The sequence below is a fragment of the Colobus angolensis genome, unplaced genomic scaffold, assembly GCF_000951035.1.
Source record: "Colobus angolensis palliatus isolate OR3802 unplaced genomic scaffold, Cang.pa_1.0 Scaffold86, whole genome shotgun sequence".
Classification (NCBI taxonomy): domain Eukaryota; kingdom Metazoa; phylum Chordata; class Mammalia; order Primates; family Cercopithecidae; genus Colobus; species Colobus angolensis.
Genome location: NW_012122487.1, coordinates 6,269,582 through 6,287,436, shown reverse-complemented (window position 1 = coordinate 6,287,436; position 17,855 = coordinate 6,269,582). Strand labels below are relative to the sequence as shown.

General features: G+C 40.2%; 1 protein-coding gene across 2 annotated transcripts in view; it reads right to left on the bottom strand.

The window, feature by feature from the left end:
• BNC2 (basonuclin 2) overlaps nucleotides 1-17,855 on the bottom strand; it is a 443,555-nt gene that overhangs the window by 260,476 nt on the left and 165,224 nt on the right. The window contains exon 4 of one of the 2 annotated variants that reach the window (XM_011930373.1): nucleotides 8,676-8,759. The exons of the other annotated variant lie outside the window; for it this stretch is intronic. Coding sequence (XP_011785763.1) covers nucleotides 8,676-8,759 — 84 coding nt within the window. The remainder of the gene's footprint in view (nucleotides 1-8,675; nucleotides 8,760-17,855) is intronic. 2 annotated transcript variants of the gene reach the window in all.

Here is a 17,855-nt window from a genome sequence, read left to right as displayed (position 1 = left end):
GCTCACTGCAGCCTCCACCTCCCAGTTCTCATGCCTTCTCCTGCCTCAGCCCCCCAAGTAGCTGGGATTACAGGCTTGAGCCACCGCGCCCAGCCAAGAACTCATCTTTCTATACTATCCATCAATTAAAATAAAATTTAAAGATAAAAACACACATGGCCAGGCACAGTGGCTCACATCTACAATCCCAGCACTTTGGGTGGCTGAGGCTGGCGGATTACTTGAGATCAAGAGTTCGAGACCAGCCCAGCCAACATTGTGAAACCCTGTCTCTACTAAAAAGGCAAAAATTAACTGGGCATGGTGGTGCATGCCCATAGTCCCAGCTACTCAGGAGGCTGAGGCAGGAGAATCGCTTGAACCTGGGAGGTAGAGGTTGCAGTGAGCCAAGATCGTGCCACTGCACTCCAGCCTGGGCGACAAAGCTAGACTTTGTCTCAAACACAGACACAGACACACACACACACACACACAGAGAGTAGCAACATCCTGACTACTGGTCATTCTATTCAACTTCAAACATGTCTAAAGTTAGAGGAAACACAAGTGTTTCAACCGGAATGTCTTCCTCCTGTGTCCAGAGTAAGAAGGGAGAGGGTAACCCAGAGCCACAAACTTCTAGCTGACTTTCACCAACAACAATTTCATTCAGGTCCAGGGAAGAGGATAACTCAATGAGTATTCTGCATTCCTTTTAAAAAGCTGAATCAAGGTTCAACTGCTTTCTTTTAAAAAATTCACCAACGGTCACACAACTTTACACAAAAATGTAACCTAAATTTTATAATTTTACAAACTAAGTAATTGTAGATATCAATCTTTGAACTAGCAGCAGGAAAACCAACATTATAAACGAAAATGGAATTGCAGTTCACTTTCTGTGAGGGTAGAGGATGAGAATCAATTGTAACAAAGACAAGAGGATGCAAAATAAAAGTGAGAATAATGGAAAGGAAAAGAGAAAATGGAGAGACAGGAGGAAGAAAAAAGGCAGCAAGTGACAGTGAAAAAGGCAGACAATAAGGTAAAGGAGGGATGAAGGGGCAAAGGGAGATAAAATATTTTTAGCAAAACAACACTTGTCCAAAGCTTGCCCAAGTTCCAGACCATCACTTGTATCTGTTTTCTTTCTTTTTCTTTTTTTTTTTTTTTGCTATTTTTGAGACAGAGTGTTGCTCTGTCACCCAGGCTGGAGTGCAGTGGTGCAATTTCGGCTCACTGCAGCCTCCACCTCCCAGTTCTCATGCCTTAGTCTCCCAAGTAGATGGGATTACAGGCACGTGCCACCATGCCCAGCTAATTTTCCGTATTTTTTTTTAATTAGAGACAGGGTTTCACCATGTTGCCAAGGGTGGTCTCGAGCTCCTAAACTCAGGCAATCTGCCCACCTCCCAAAGTGCTGGGATTACAGGCGTGAGCCACCGCACCTGGCCATGTATCTGTTTTCTGACAGAGGGATTACCTCTCCGGTAATTTTTAAAAAATTCTTTCTGTACCTAAACAGTAACGGTCTTTTTTTTTTTTTTTTTTCAAATTTCCATGATTATTTTTACATAAAAGTTCAAGTTTGAAAGCTTCACTTGTGTGTAAAGGAATGGCTTTTATTTTACAAATACACTTTGGAACCTACACACCATTGCTCCGTTTAGTGCACAAAACCTCAGAGTTGTCCTGACATTCCAAACCCGACAGTCTTTCCTTTGTAAAGGACTTGGGGATGTCTCCTTCCATAGTGCCTGAAAATTACAATCGAAATCAGTGTTCACTGATTGTGCAAAGCCTTATAAATATGTTCCCTTGCTTGAGGAGTAATCTTCTATCGCCCAAGATGGTTGTTTTTAATAGCAAGAAAACAACATGGATGTGCCCAAAGTGTCAGAAGCTCTCAAAGGAACATTCATAGTTGGTCATCAGAGAGAAATTGTCCTCCAAGCTGCACTACGTATGCAGAGCAAGGGCACCTAATATTGCAATCACAGCCAGACTCTATAGAAAGGTACACTGTGCCTCAATTTAGCCTGGCAAAGCACCTCCCATCCACCCCACTGCACCTTTACCTGGTGGCTTGCTTCCTTCCACCCATCCACCTACACATCCTCTCTACATACCCATAAACCACTGGTCCTTACTATATTCAATACCGTAGGAATGTTTTATATAAAAATTCATTAAATAATATACCGCTTTTGATATACTGATCCTACAAACTGTAACTCTGTGAAATGGTTCAACACGATGTCATCACTATACAGCAACTTGTTTCATTTAGAGTATCTGTTTCACTTCTACTCATGAGCTAATATAATTCAATTTTTTTTAACTGCACACAGGCTGCTAGACACATGTGCATGGCAAATGGAATCTGAACTTAGCTTAACAGCCTCATTTATTCCTGATGGTTTAAATTATTTCATCACAATTAATGACACCCCCTCAGCTTCCTGTGCAGCGCTGCCAGATGTTCAGAGACCACAAAGCCACTCTCTTCTTTGACGGCTGGTGACAAGTCGTCCTCTGAAGGACGTTCCCTAGGTGCGTGGGCCGGATGACACCTCCATTGCTTAGCACCTCTCTGTCTCCCAGAGTAACCATGGAGAGGAAAAGGCAGGAAGGCATGAGAAACCAGCAAATGCATTAGCGAGGGCAAATTATGTGAAGTGATCTAAACTCGGAGGAACTTGGCTCCTGCCAGAGGAGTTCCTAACCTTGTTGTTTTATGAAAGGGCTCTTTGCCTCCACCTTCCACCACTGGCATCCACTGAGTGCCTACCATGGCGTCAGTCCTCAGGAAAAGTCAGAACAATAATCATATAAACTTTTCCACAGGGATCTGTTTGGTTCTTAGTAATTTTGTTTTGTATAGGGGGAGTGTTTTTTAAACTTAACCCCTCCGTCATGATCTTCATCTTGTTTTTAAGGGTAAACAGTTTGAAATCACTGTCCTCATGTTCAGCTGTGATTATCTTCTATCCTACTCAGTAAAAACTTCCAATAGAAACATACAACATTTTGGCAACTTGTGGTAAATGGTTTTCCGCCATTTACTTCGGTTTAGGAGGATTTAATCGTTTCAGGGGCTTTTGTTGTTCTTGTTAGGTTTGTCGTTATTGTTTTGTTAATTTTTTAAAGAAAATATTGAAAAACAGACTTCACACTTTTTCTATATTGATTCTGATGTGGGTATAATCATTTACCTCCTTTAATTAAAAAAATTTTTTTCTCAGTGCAGGAATTCAGAAATAATAATTATATTCCTCATTCAAATTTCATATAAAAATATAAAGTCATGCCGGGCGCGGTGGCTCAAGCCTGTAATCCCAGCACTTTGGGAGGCCGAGACGGGCGGATCACGAGGTCAGGAGATCGAGACCATCCTGGCTAACACGGTGAAACCCCGTCTCTACTAAAAAATACAAAAATCTAGCCGGGCGAGGTGGCGGGCGCCTGTAGTCCCAGCTACTCCGGAGGCTGAGGCAGGAGAATGGCAGGAACCTGGGAGGCGGAGCTTGCAGTGAGCTGAGATCCGGCCACTGCACTCCAGCCCCGGCGACAGACCGAGACTCCGTCTCAAAAACAAAAAACAAACAAACAAACAAAAATATAAAGTCACATAATCACAGGCAGCTAAGAAGGTAGCAGAAATAGTAAACACACTAATACTTTCACAATAAGAATCCAATTCCACAAGTCTAATTTAGAAAACATTTCCATAAACTAGAGAACATGTGGCAGACATTTTATGGATTATTTTTTAAATGTTTAAAAAAAAAAAAAAAGTTGATCTTATTCAGGGAATAAGGGGCCTTTCCATTTGCCAAAAAGTGTAATAGGAAAACAGACAGGCCACCTGTGTCAGCCCACCCTATAATATGAACATGAGCTATAAGGGCATTTTGGAAAATATTTTCAAACTGAGATGAGAAAAAAAAAAATCAGTATCAATACAGATTCCAAGCAGATGCAAAAGGCTTCTGTGCATGTTACTGATTATGTGTGTGGCCTACATAGGCTAACTTCAGATTCCTCCAAAACTCAGTGTACTTTCTCTTTTTAAGCTACTTGTGATTAAAACTAGAGCCTCATCCATATGAATTTTGACAATGGACACAAACACAGAGTAAACCAATCAAACCCAACAAGTTGAATTTTCTCCCTCTTAGGTGGCTTTTTCAATTCTAAATGACTACTGAATTTTACCAGACACTCCACACTTAATATTTTGACAGCTGTTGATTAAAATTACTTTACTGGGAAGTCCTATGAAATAGTCTAGTTTTTATCAGAATTGAGGCACTCAAAGGGAAGCTGAGATGGTGGCATACTTGCAGCAAGCAGACAATAGGAAACTTTTAGCACTCCCAGAGTTACATCAAATTTTCCATGGACCGAAACTAAAATGAAATACTTCAATTACTGAGAGGTAGATAAGTAAAATAAACAATTAATTTCATACGGTGAAGTCAGGAGAGAGTCATATGGACCTCATTCTGTTGTCTCCAAACATTTTATCGGAGGGGAAAAAGGAGCTGAATAAACTTTAAACTCTCATGTAGGGATGTATTGCTTGTGTGTCCCTGGCAGATGTGGAAAGGAGATGAAATGGGCAAGGGAGAATCAAATATCCCATCGCTGCAGGTTTGCTGAGGGAAAGAGCACTGCAAAGATCTCACATCTGGCAATCATTTGTCAATAGCTGGAAAGAGAACTGCAGGAAACTTTCTGGCTCTTGGAGAAGATGAAAAGACAAAAACCATGTGTCACACACACACAAACACACACACACACTCACTCACTCTGCAATGGTACAATGACTACTACACTTATTCTCTACCCCTCCCTTCCCCCACTAAATTTAATGATCTTCAGATATACTCTACTTCATGGTCAAAAACATGCAGTCACTTGACTTGTTAAAGCTGCAGTGTATGTACATTTTTCAAATAAACCCCAGGGCTGATGTTAGAAAATCAAAATCAGTCAAGCATAGACCGCCTGGTACTTTGGGCAGGAATCCTTGTGGTTTAGTCAATAAACAGAATCTGAATGAAAGACACCACAGTAACTAGACAGTAACGTTTTGAACAGATCTTAACCTGAAAGAGGGGGTTGGGGGACCGGTGCACTGGTGACCAAGGATATAAGGCTACTGGTCCACTTAGACTGCTTTACCTGCAACACGACTTTGTTTAGCACAAGGTCATCTATTTGGAACAGAAAAAAAAAAAGAGAGAGAGTGAACTTATATTTGGGGGGATGTTGTGAGTGTATCTGTGAAGGAAACAACCTTTTTAAAAAAAATAAGTTATACCTATTTAATAAGGTGGTAAGGGGAACTTCAGATTTTGTTTAGTTCATACTGGTGTTAAAAAATATAGAAAATTTGCTGGCTTCATTGTGAGTTCATAAACATGACCAGCTTTGCCCCAGTAGGTTTATCATGTAATAAAAAGTTTTCAAGACACCCTATACAAAAGTAATTAACTTCTCCAACATCATAGGAATTTAAATCTGTTCATAGTGATCGACAGACTTCGATGAGCAACTTTTGGTTCCCCCTTATGCTGCATTTAACTAGCAGCAGCAGCCGAGCTCATCCCCGTGATTCCAGAAGTGAATGCTGCAGGTTGTTTAATAACCTGGCAAATTCACAGTAGCTTGTCAAATTATTACAGGAACAGTGTCATCACTAAACAAGCCTGATCACGGTTAATTACAATGCAGACCAGAGAGCAGCCACAATTGTTCATTAATTACAGGAAGCACCTCATTTAAATTTTATGGAAATTTACACTTGCACCCCAGTATGTCTGGAAAAAAAGTGATCCTTCACGCATTCACAGAAGAAAGGAGTCTGTGGTTTATAAAACATCACAGTAAATTGTGTCTAATCTAGTACTGAAATATTGGTTCATTATTTACTCTAATTTTCTAAGCACTTCAGCATTGAAAAATACCGAGTCAAACCTCACATCTTGAATTCCCAACCAAGGAAAGAACTGTGCTGAGCTAAATGTAACAACTTAATACATGAGGCACAACTGAACTAACAGAGTAACTTTTCTCTGATAAAAGTAAAATATCACCAATTAAGTAGACTCTAAATTAGAATAACCATTTCTTAGAAGATGATTGCATAAGAGTGTAATTCTTTGCTACTATTCATCAGTTAACCTCCCAAACTGGAGAATCCACTTCAAAAGCCACTGGGGAAAATAAACAAAGTTAGAGAATCAAAATCTTGATTTCCAGTTATTTTTCTGAATCAAGCAATATTAACACAAAACACAGCAGATGCCCTTGCCAAAGTCAAGTCAGGCACAGACTTGAAGGATGACAGTCATTCAAAACCAAAGATACATTCATAACAGAGTAGGGGATCTTGGGATTATTGAAAAATAAAGCTGCTAAGAAATCTGAAATTTTAGAAATAAAAGGCAAAGGTTTAAAAGGAAGAGGGCAAAGAGCAGAAAGGGGCTCCACCAGTCATGAGAACCTATGTCAGCTACAATATAAAAGTAAACCAGATTTGAGGGCTGTATGTCTAAACAAAAATCCTTTCTAAGGAAGAATATAAACAAACCGTTGCACCTAAATTGAGGTGTATGGGAGGTTATTCTCACAATCAAGAGGCCAAACAGCAAATCCTCTAGTGATGATAATGCCTAGCCCTGGGGGAAAGCCTATGATACAAGCACGAGGAGGAGATGACTGGCAAGTCCTATAGTGAGTTCCCTAGAGTATATAGCTGTGCTGAACAATAAGAAATGGCTCATTCTCTAGGAAAAAATTTAAAAACAACTAGGACACATGCCATGGCAAAAATGAAAACAGTCTAAGCTGAAAAATACTCCTGAAATAGATAGCTGGTGAAAAGTATATTAAGCATCAAGTTTATTATGACGGACATAATATGGATATGTACTAGGTATTTCTAAAATGTGCAAAAGCCATATTTAGGAAGGCAGAGGAAAAAGAAGAGAAGAATAAATGCTTCAAGTGGGTCCCAGCTACTTGACCAACTCTCCATCGTTGATCATTATTTGTCCAGGAACTTGGTCTTTTTTGCAAGGTCCTTGCTGAACTATCAAGCCCACAATCTGGTTTATCTACAACCAGAATGTTACTTTAACTTGTAAATACAACATTTTCTACATTTTCTCCCGTAGTGTGTCAATGTACTCAATAGGTTTTTTTTTTCCAGTTTTATCTCACATACTCACATCTGCAAAACCCATTTTTCTTTTCACTGTAACTCAAGGTTTAAAAACAGATTTCCAACAATCACCCATGACAGACCATTCCAGGTGATGTGTTTGAAGAACATCACTCGTCCTACCCAAAAAAGGTCAAGGATCAGACTACTCTCCACAAAAAGTCTTCCATCACTCTGCATTTGCGTGTCACACACAAGCTGTTAGCTTTCTAGAACTAGGAAATACATGATCGTGTCTCATGTGTGTCCCACCTGCTTTTCTGTTGTATCACAGCCATACACCACCCAGACAGGACCAGTTTGGGGCACAGCAGAGCTCAGGTGGTCTTCCCTAGGCCAAGAGCAGGTGTGCTAGAGATGGCATACCCTTCGGTACCATAAAAACTGAAACCTCCTCCAACCACCACTTCCACCCTCATTCTCACTGTGTAGAAGTCCATTTTTTAAATGGTTCTCTTTTCTCATTTGTGGTTGTAAATCAGTAAAAATGTTTTAAACCCGAGCTCACTATGCTCATTTTATAAGCCTGAAAATTTAGAAAATGAGGCCAAATGGAGGTTCTAAAAAAAAAGTATGGGTTTCCTCATGCTAGGGAATGCTATCCATGTTGAAACTTCAGCCTGCATCTTTGCATTGGCACATACATTCCTTAAATATTATAAAGTACATGGAAATGGAGGCATGCCTTTAGCCAAAATGTCATATTTATATTTTTAATCTGCAATACACCAAACCACTTCTAATGTCTCAAGACCACACAAAATGAACTGAATTTCAATTCAACAGTTTCATCAAAAAAAAAAGTACTTTGCTAATATACTCCTATTACACCACAAGACACTTCTTCCAACCCATGAAGAAGATATTTATCATTAAGTCCTACTTTTCTGATAAGCACCCAGTTGAATGGCTGCTGTTCTCCTGAGCTAGGAGACCATATTGTAGGAAGCATGACTTACTCACATATATCCCCAAGTGCCTAGCACAGTCCTTAGCACATGATAATGAAAGTCTTAGAAGGTGAAAGCTAATATTTACTGGGTACCTATTATGTGCCAGCTCCTGTACTAACTGCTGAACATATGTTAGGTCCTTTAAATTCTCATAATCACCTTGTATGGTACATCTCCACCTTACAGATGAGAAAACTAAGGCTCACTTAAATTAAGTGACTTGCCAAAGGTCTCACAGCAACTTGTGTCAATTCTAGGTAGTCAACCTTCAGAGACCATGTACTTACTACAGTATGTATATATTTCTTGACTGAACAAACAAATGATCTACAGTTACAGACAACTCGTCCTGAAAAGGACCTTTGGCTGCGCATACGCTACAGTAGTCCCTCTTCACACCTGTCTCAATGGTTGTCTTTTCCTGATGGCACTGATATACCCAAATGGCTTTCCAGGACCACAGTTTCTGTCACACCACCCCCAGCTGAGAAAATAGTTAAGACTCCAACCTGGACTTCCAGCCTGTGGTCTGGCTCCTCCAGGTTTGGGCAGAAGTCTGCCCCCAGCACTCTGCCAGTATATGCCAATGGAACCTGAGGGAATACAGCCACATTAGATGCTGAGAACTGCACAGTCACACTTGACCCAGGCTGAGAGAGGAAATCCCAACTGCGGGTCTACAACAGGTCATCGTGGCTTGACATGTATCTGACACTTAGTATGTCAAATACATAGTGAACACCATATAACAAAGTTTATTAGCTACCAGAAGGTAAATTCCAAGAAGAATAAAGCAAAATAAATTTTGTTCCTCCTTGTAATCACAGCATGCAGCACACAGTAGGCATCTAATAAATATCCACAGACAGGAGGAAGGGGAAAGAAGGAAGGAAATGCAGGAATGGGAAAAGACCAAAATAGGTAATTTCTGCTTCACATTGGTAACAAAAATTTTTTCTTTTCCTCTTTCCTTTAGTTTTCTTATGTAGGAATTAAAACAATACATTCTACAATGCTTAAGTTCCTTTACATTCTTAAAATATTTATTCAAATTTATTTTTCCTGTTCCTGGTATAGGCTAACACAGGCAGACTTCTATTTATCAATATTTATTATTAACAGTCATTTAAACATGTTATCTTTAAGTTTAAGAACCTTGTTTTATATATCTGTCCTAATAATAAAATAAAAGGTTAAAACTTAATGAACATTTCTCTATATCTAAAATTCTACACTGAAAGCCACTAAGATCCCTTTTTCAAAACTAAGTTATTATAATTAGTCAATATCATCCCTAAACACTGCCTACTGTCCCTTGCTTATTTCATTTCAGATTTTTTAAGATTAAACAAGGTTTTAGATTCCACCTAAACATGTTTTCTGCTTTTTAAAAATTTCTAACTGTTCCTCATTATTTCCAGACTTATACTACCCTCACTAATCATATAACTGTCTATATGTCCCTAAACTCAATACATCAACTAAGCATCATCTCACCTTTGTCTTCTTTCCCTATCAAAGCACTCCTCTGTTTTGTTTTCTTTGACTTTTTTAAAACTCCAATTAAAATCATCTGTGCTAATCAATTTGCGTTGCTCAGACATCAGTTTTCAGCCATGCATGTTAGCTTAGAAGGTTCTTCCCTCTTTCCCCAAATATCAGTACACTCATTCAAACTTAAACAATGTTCAGTATACCCCACCTTGCAAGTTCACTAGTGAATATCACTGGAAAAAAAAAAAAAAAACCCACACTCAGTCAACGCTTCAAACATTTTTAGGTCCAGTTCTCTCATTCTTTCCAAGTCTTTTATTCTTTACTAGGCTCATAAGGTAAAATGGACAGAGTGTCATCTGTCTTTGAAGTTTATAACCACTCTTTACCCAAGAGTTTCACACGTGGAGGCCAATGTGCCAGTCACTATGTGGGCATCTTACGTGTAGATTAACCCTCATTTTCCTCTCAACACTCTTACGGAGTATGAGTATCTCCAGTCTACAAACGAAAAAACTGAGGCTTTGAGTAGAGTAGGTAAATAACTAGCTCAGAGTCACATGTTATTGAGTTGCAAAGCCTGGATTAAAACTTAAGAAATGAGAAAGCAAAGAAAGGTTGAGAATACATTTCAAGGAAGTTAATTAAAAAAAAAAAACATGTAATAACTACATTTAGTGACATCCATTCTAGAGGTATTTGTTGATGTTTCATATGAAAAATTACAAAGAAGACAACAAAGGAAAAAGGTGCTAACAGAAATCAAGACCTACTACTTGCTCCTTGGTCTAGGACAACACAAGCAACAAAAAAGAGAATTTATCCTCTTAACTGAGGAATGAGAAAGAAATGGGGCAGCAAGAAGAACGGGGACACTGTACATCTGTGTTGGGTCACACATAGAAATAATGCTGATTCTACCCCTCAGGTGACATATGGAGGGCCACTAATGAGTTCTGCAACAGTAATTCTCCCCAGGGAGCAACAGAAGGGAAAAGAAAAAAATTAACCTTACAATATTCCAAATCAAAATGAATCCCCCAAAACCTTCTTATAAAACCTCAATCAATGCGACTTAACAAAGGCAGATTCAGTAAGCCATATACTGCAAATTAAGTGTAAACCTCATCCGATCTCACATACACAAAACAAATTCCTACTTACCTTAAGATGATTTGACCACGTCACAAACACTAAGTTTCTAGTTCTTTTTATCTTCACAGTCACAGAATGTACTTTATAAACATTCTCAAGAGGGAAGGAGAAAGTTAAACAACTAAAATTACATGCAATTACAACTTGAGACACTTAGATATACACAGTTTCTAAGAGAAAACATAAAGTTCTGTGAGTAAGTTGGGAGGAAACGGTGGCAAACTACCAGTATGTTTCAACAATCATAATCACAAAAAGGAACTAGTAGGGAAGTGGGTACATTTTCAAACTCAGAGTGCTAGGATTTCCGAGCAGAAAAATATATCCACAAGAATCTTTCAAAGTGGACTCCCATATTCTGAAAAATGAGGAACTAGAGATTCAAATTAAAATTGGTTCACGAAGTTCACTGAAGGGTCCATGGTCTAAAAATATACCACACTCTCCCCCATCCACCACAATCAGCATCATCAGTTAGAGAAATGCTTCAGAATGGAGAGGCAAACCATATCTCTTTCTGAATTCAAAACATACTAAGGAAGATACAAAAGAGATAAAAGTTGATAACCTAATTAGTTGTAATTTAGTAGATCTCATTCCACCTTTTGATTTAGAAGCCTCAGAAGTTAGCCAGCTTTAGCAATCAAAAAATGACTGAAGAAAAATCAGGTATCAATTGTCTAACTCCTTATTATCACTCTATTGTAAATTAGGATAATAAAAACATGGGGTGTGCCTAACCATTATTTAATTTTAAACTGATTTGGGGAATTCCATTTTATCCACTTTTCCTCTCTGCTAGCATCTAGTGCCTGTTTTAATGACATACTATATAGTACAAAGTTCTACAAAGATTTTCCAAAATGCTCACAGTGATTAAGATTACAGGTATTTAACTTTCATTCTTTTTGTGTGATTGTATATGTTGCTTTTAAAGTAATAAAATCATTTAACTTAAAAACAAAAACAAGGGTGAACTGTTCAGCTAATATTTCTAAACATTATGCCACAGGTTTAATTATGGAATAACTGTCTACAACTGATGTAAATTTCATTATCTTAGTGCTGTAACAGGAAGTCAGAGGCCTTAAAAGGGACCCTCTGAAATCCCCAGGGCAAGAGGAGGCTGAGTACGTACGTATCTACTCTCCTGTACATACATACCTCAAAGGAATCATGGTGTGTGAGAAAGCTATTTACAACTCACTTTGTGTATAATCAGCAGAAACAAAAGATATGACAACAAGTATAAAGGCCTGTCTCTCTCCCCTCAGGAGAATTCAACAAGGGAGGGCCAGTGGGCATTCACTTCAGTGTCAAAAGGGCTTCCAGAAAACACATTTTCTGTGGGGCAGAGAGGAAATATGGCAAGCTTCCTACACACACACACCCCACGCACACACATACACGCGTTCTTTGTTTACTGAGATCACACAAAAAAAATCCTGTTAGGGACCAGACTCCTGAAAAGAAGCCATAAAAAGCTCCAGGTTGTAAATGGGAGCTACTGTTGAAAATATCTGAAGATGAATGGCCATGAAAAATGGGTGATAGGAACGGGACAAAGGGAAAAAGAAAAAGGCACAGAAATGGTAACTTGAGAAAAGAATCATGTTAGAAAGAAAAGGGCTCATAGTCAGGGATGCCTCCTGCAGAGCCAGGGTCCACTTGAAATTTCCATTTTACTTTTAAATATTAAACATGCAGGTAGGCATCTGCCTGATAGACACTATGAAAGTCACAGCCTAAATAAACAAACTAACTTCCATGTGAGCTCCCATCTCCTCAGTCAAGCTGGCCCCAAGCCCAGATCAGTTCTGAAGTGTACGTGTTTTGGTGGCTTCAGTCTGGCAGTGTTGAAGGGACAAAGACCTTGGAAAAGAATGATATACAACATCAGTTTAAAAAAAAAAAAAAAGAGGGAGAGATAAACAGAAATAAAGCCTCATCAGAGGGCTCCTGAGTGACATGGCTGGGTACAAGCACTGCCAGATTCCAAGCCAAAGGGAGGACCCAACAGCACTCCAGCCTAATTTCAGGGGTTATACAATGCCAAGCAGCAAAGAGGAAAAATCACTCCGATAACACAAAGAGTTCAGGAAGACCATTAAGTGAAGTAGATTTGACAATAAGCTCACCAGGAGTGCCTGTGAGAAAGAGCAGATAAAGAAATAAACAAATGCCGGGCACGGTGGCTCAAGCCTGTAATCCCAGCACTTTGGGAGGCCAAGATGGGCGGATCATGAGGTCAGGAGATCGAGACCATCCTGGCTAACACGGTGAAACCCTGTCTCTACTAAAAATACAAAAACTAGCCGGGCGAGGTGGCGGGCGCCTGTAGTCCCAGCTACTCGGGAGGCTGAGGCAGGAGAATGGCGTAACCCCGGGATGCGGAGCTTGCAGTGAGCTGAGATCCGGCCACTGCACTCCAGTCCAGGCGACAGAGCAAGACTCCGCCTCAAAAAAAAAAAAAAGAAAAAAAGAAATAAACAAATTACTCAACACTGTAAAGATGAAGATGCACGCTAAACACACTGCTGCAAAATAAATGAATACAAAAGCAGAAACACAGGAAGGTGAGCTACGTGGCAGGGTATGCAATTAAATTCTATCTTCATTATTCAGCCTACAATCTAACTAGAAGACAAAATTCTGGGCCTAAACTTTCTCTACCACAGGACCCCAGGCTAAGACTCAGAAGGACCAAGAATATAGAACCCAAGGCTGAGGAAGGAATCCATTGCTCCCTGAACAGAAAGCAACTAGTAAATCAAAACAGTGACAAGCTGGATGTGGTGGATCACACCTGTAATCCTGGCACTTAGGGAGGCCAAGGCAGGAGACTAGGAGTTCTAGACCAGCCTGGGCAACACAGGGAGAAAAGTAAGAATAAAAGAAAAATTAGCTGGGTGTGGTAACATGCACCTGTAATCCTAGGAGGATTACTTAAGACCAAGAGTACAAAATTAAAAGGAGCTGTGAGTGTGCTACTGCACTCCAGCCTGGGTGACAGAGTGAAACCCTGTCTCAAATACATACATACATACATACATGCATATATACATAGTAACAACACAGCATTTATCCAGCCTGGGTGACAGAGTGAAACCCTGTCTCAAATACATACATACATACATACATGCATATATACATAGTAACAACACAGCATTTATCCAGCCTGGGTGACAGAGTGAAACCCTGTCTCAAATAAATAAATAAATAAATACAACACAGTATTTATCCATTTTCAAATATGGAATGACCAGAAATGCATTCATTGTTATACAGTCCTCAGATGAGACAGAGTTGTATCAATAGGAACATGATAAGGATGGGAGATATTTTATAGGAGAGGAACTGGACAGGACAGGTGCCAGTGCCTAAAAGAGACACAGATCTCCTCTGGAGTCATCTCAGAGCAATGAACTACAGGATCAGCATAAGATAAAAGAAAACAGAAAAGAGTCAATCAGTATATGATTCTGTTATGCAACAGCTTGAGAGACACAGAAGATGATGGAGGTTGGGGGATGCCGGGGTGGGGGGTGGGGCAGGTACAATGTCCTCACAGGCTCCAGGAGCTATTTCACTAAGCTTCACTCTTGCTCTTCCTCAGGAACTGATGCTCTGGGGGGAGCTGCCAAAGAACAGTGTCCTGGGCTCTGTGATAGGAGCAACCTCTGCAGGTACAATTACAGGAGATTTTCACAGTCACAAACAACAACAAAAACACCTTGTTTTTATACTGTGAAATATGGGATAAAAGATAAAAATCTCTCTTCCTTGGTGACACCCTGAGGAACCTAATGGACCATGAATAATGCTAAAATTACATAGAATCTTTCTTCCAGAGTGCTCAAAGGACTTTACACATAATATTTATTAATTCCCATATCAGACAAGTAAGGAAGAGGAGAAATTTCCATTGTACTCTTTTTATTTCTAAATGAGAAAACTGAGACCTATCACTATGGTCTCCCTCTACATTTGATAAAAACGGACAGAAGGGAAATTAAGACAAAGTTCTCTCAATGACTACACTAGTGCTTTACTTGAAAAACATCCTACTATTGCACAGATTTCATGTACTTCCGGCAATTCTTGTTTTACCTGGGTTTTAACATTGGAGAAAATGAGAATGAACTCACTTGTACCAGATCCATGGATGGGTTCCTTTTTTTTTTGAAACAGAGTCTTGTTCTGTCACCCAGGCTGGAGCACAGGGGCATGATCTTGGCTCATTGCAAGCTATGCCCCCCTGGGTTCAAGCGATTCTTCTGCCTCAGCCTCCCGAGTAGCTGGTGGTACTACAAGCACCCACCACCACGCTTAGCTAATTTTTTGTACTTTTAGTAGAGATAGGGCTTCACCCCGTTAGCCAGGATGGTCTCGATCTCCTGACCTCGTGATCTGCCTGCCTCGGCCTCCCACAGTGCTGGGATTACAGGCGTGGGCCACCGTGCCCAGCCTTTTTTTTTTTTTTTTTTTTTTTTTTTTTTTTCTGGAGATGGAGTCTTACTGTGTCACCCAGGCTGGAGTGCAGTGGCGTGATCTCAGTTCACTGCAACCTCTGCCTCCCGGGTTCAAGTGATTCTCCTGCCTCAGCCTCCCGAGTAGCTTGGATTACAGGTGCCCGCCACTACACCCGGCTAATTTTTGTACTTTTAGTAGAGATGGGGTTTCTCCATGTTGGCCAGGTTGGTCTCAAACTCCTGACCTAAAGTGATCTGCCCACCTTGGCCTCCCAAAGTGCTGGGATTACAGGCGTGAGCCACCGTACCTGGCGGGTTCTTATATTCAAGAAAAAAAGGTACAGAACTCTATTATTTTATATTGGTTTCCAATCATTCTTGTAATACATTATTTTGGAAATTGAACACTCCAGGTTGTTGTTTATGGGCAAATATATTGTCAACTCTGACAACTGACATTAAATGCAATTTCAAGTATGCCACACCCAGGTTAACTTATTTTCTATCCTGAACGCTCAACTCCTGCTATCTCAAAGACAGGAAATACTGAAAGAGTTCTAGCTTTGCAATTAGACCTCTGTTTAAATCTCTACTGCAATATCTTGTAAACTTGCTCACTTATCTCAGAGCCTTGTTTCCTGCATCTGTAAAATGAGGATACTTACATTTATTGTGCAGGGTTGGCAAGGTTGAATGAAATGACACATGTAAAGCACCTAAGCATTCAGTAGGTACACAGTATATCTGTAAATGCTACTTTGCCCCCAGCCCACAAAAGCATCGCCACGGCATACCAATCCAATGAGGGCGGAGAACTTTGAGACCATCGTGGAAGCCATATGGGGGAAAGGAAAGCAAGTCACAAGGGTCAAAGGAATATTATAAGCAACTGGGGAAACTAAAAATAGAGTGACTTGGTCTCACTTAGGGGCCAAGGGCCAACTCAACCACCTTTCAGAAGGCTTCCTAGAGTGATGCTGTGTTTAGAATGACTGAAAAGATCGCTCTCGGCTCAGAGGGACTTACTGCTAAAGACTTCACTGGGTGCTGGGCGTGGTGGCTCATGCCTACAATTCCAGCACTTTGGGGGGCTGAGGCGGGTGGATTACCTGAGGTCAGGAGTTCGAGACCAGCCTGTCCGACATGGAGAAACCCCATCTCTACTAAAAATACAAAAATTAGCCGGGCATGGTGGCAGGCGCCAGCTATCTTGGGAGGCTGAGGCGGAAGAATCGCTTGAACCTGTGAGGCAGAGGTTGCGGTGAGCCGAGATCACACCACTGCACTCCAGCCTGGGCAACCCAGTAAGACTTAGTCTCGAAAAAACAAACAAACAAAAAAAGACTTCACTGGAGGATGAGGGAGTGAGAGTGGCAAGAAGCTGTACATCTGCCCCTCCTGCAACCAACCCTTTCACCATTAAAATATAAGGTAATTTTCTGAGTTCTCTTATGCTAGCAGCTTGGCCTATAAATAATTAAAAAGTAAAGAATTTCCAGAGAACATGAATGAATAAAATCTGAAGAACCCAACCCTCTGGGGGTGGGCAGCAAACTGACAGACAAAACCAATAGTCCCGGTCAGTGCCCAAGGCATGCTTCTTGGCCAAAGATTATTGTGATCATCACCTGAGAGCATGTCTAAAACTCATTTGCATGCCCCATCTGAGACCCATTGTGACAGAAACTGGAGGTGGAGTCCCTCACCTGTGTTTACAAGCCCTCCATGTGATGCTGACGAGCATTAAAGTTTGAGGCTCACTAGCCCATGTAAAGTAGAAGACCAAAAAGGAACCGTAAGGCAAAAGCTCTATAGATGATAACTTAGTTTTAGAAAAGATGTAACTTAAAACAATGGAGAGAAAGAAGAAGGAGCATACACCAGGGCATAAAATCCTTATCTACCAACATCTCACTCTGTAAAGAAAAGAAAGGAAGCCAGGAAAGGAAAAGCTTAGAGAAACAGCCAAAATGAGCAAGCAACTTGAGCAGTGGTAAGGCCAACTCCACATCTGCTGCAAACATTAGAAAGAAATTATGTGGGGACAGACATTAACTGTAGCATTTACATGAAAAGCACTTTAAAATGATCCAGGTCAACTTGAACTCAGTCATTGGGTTTGCTTCACTCAGCTTCTCTACCTACCTCTCCGCGGCAATCAAGAGTGAAGATGTATTTACCTCTAGTGAGGAAAGAGGCTGCCTTCAAGTAATGACCATCAAGCTACTAAATGCTTTATTCTGGGGGGGAGGGTGTGGCATTTTTTTTAGAAAAGAGTTTACTTGGTAAGAAAATACACCCGTTTTGAGTTGCTCTTACTTCATCAGAGGCACAAAAATGGAACAAATTGAAAGGGTTTCCTCCCTCGCTAAACTTAACACCAAAGGGAAAAGGGTGATTGAAAAACGTATGTAAAAAAAGCAGAATAGTGAGTTTGAATGAAATAGAAGAATGTGTTGTGGCATCAGAAAGGGAAAGAACAAATATTAGCTCCCAAAAATTCAACTTCACAAACTACTCATTGAACCACCTACATTAAACCAATTATGTTTTTTTTTTAAAAAAAAA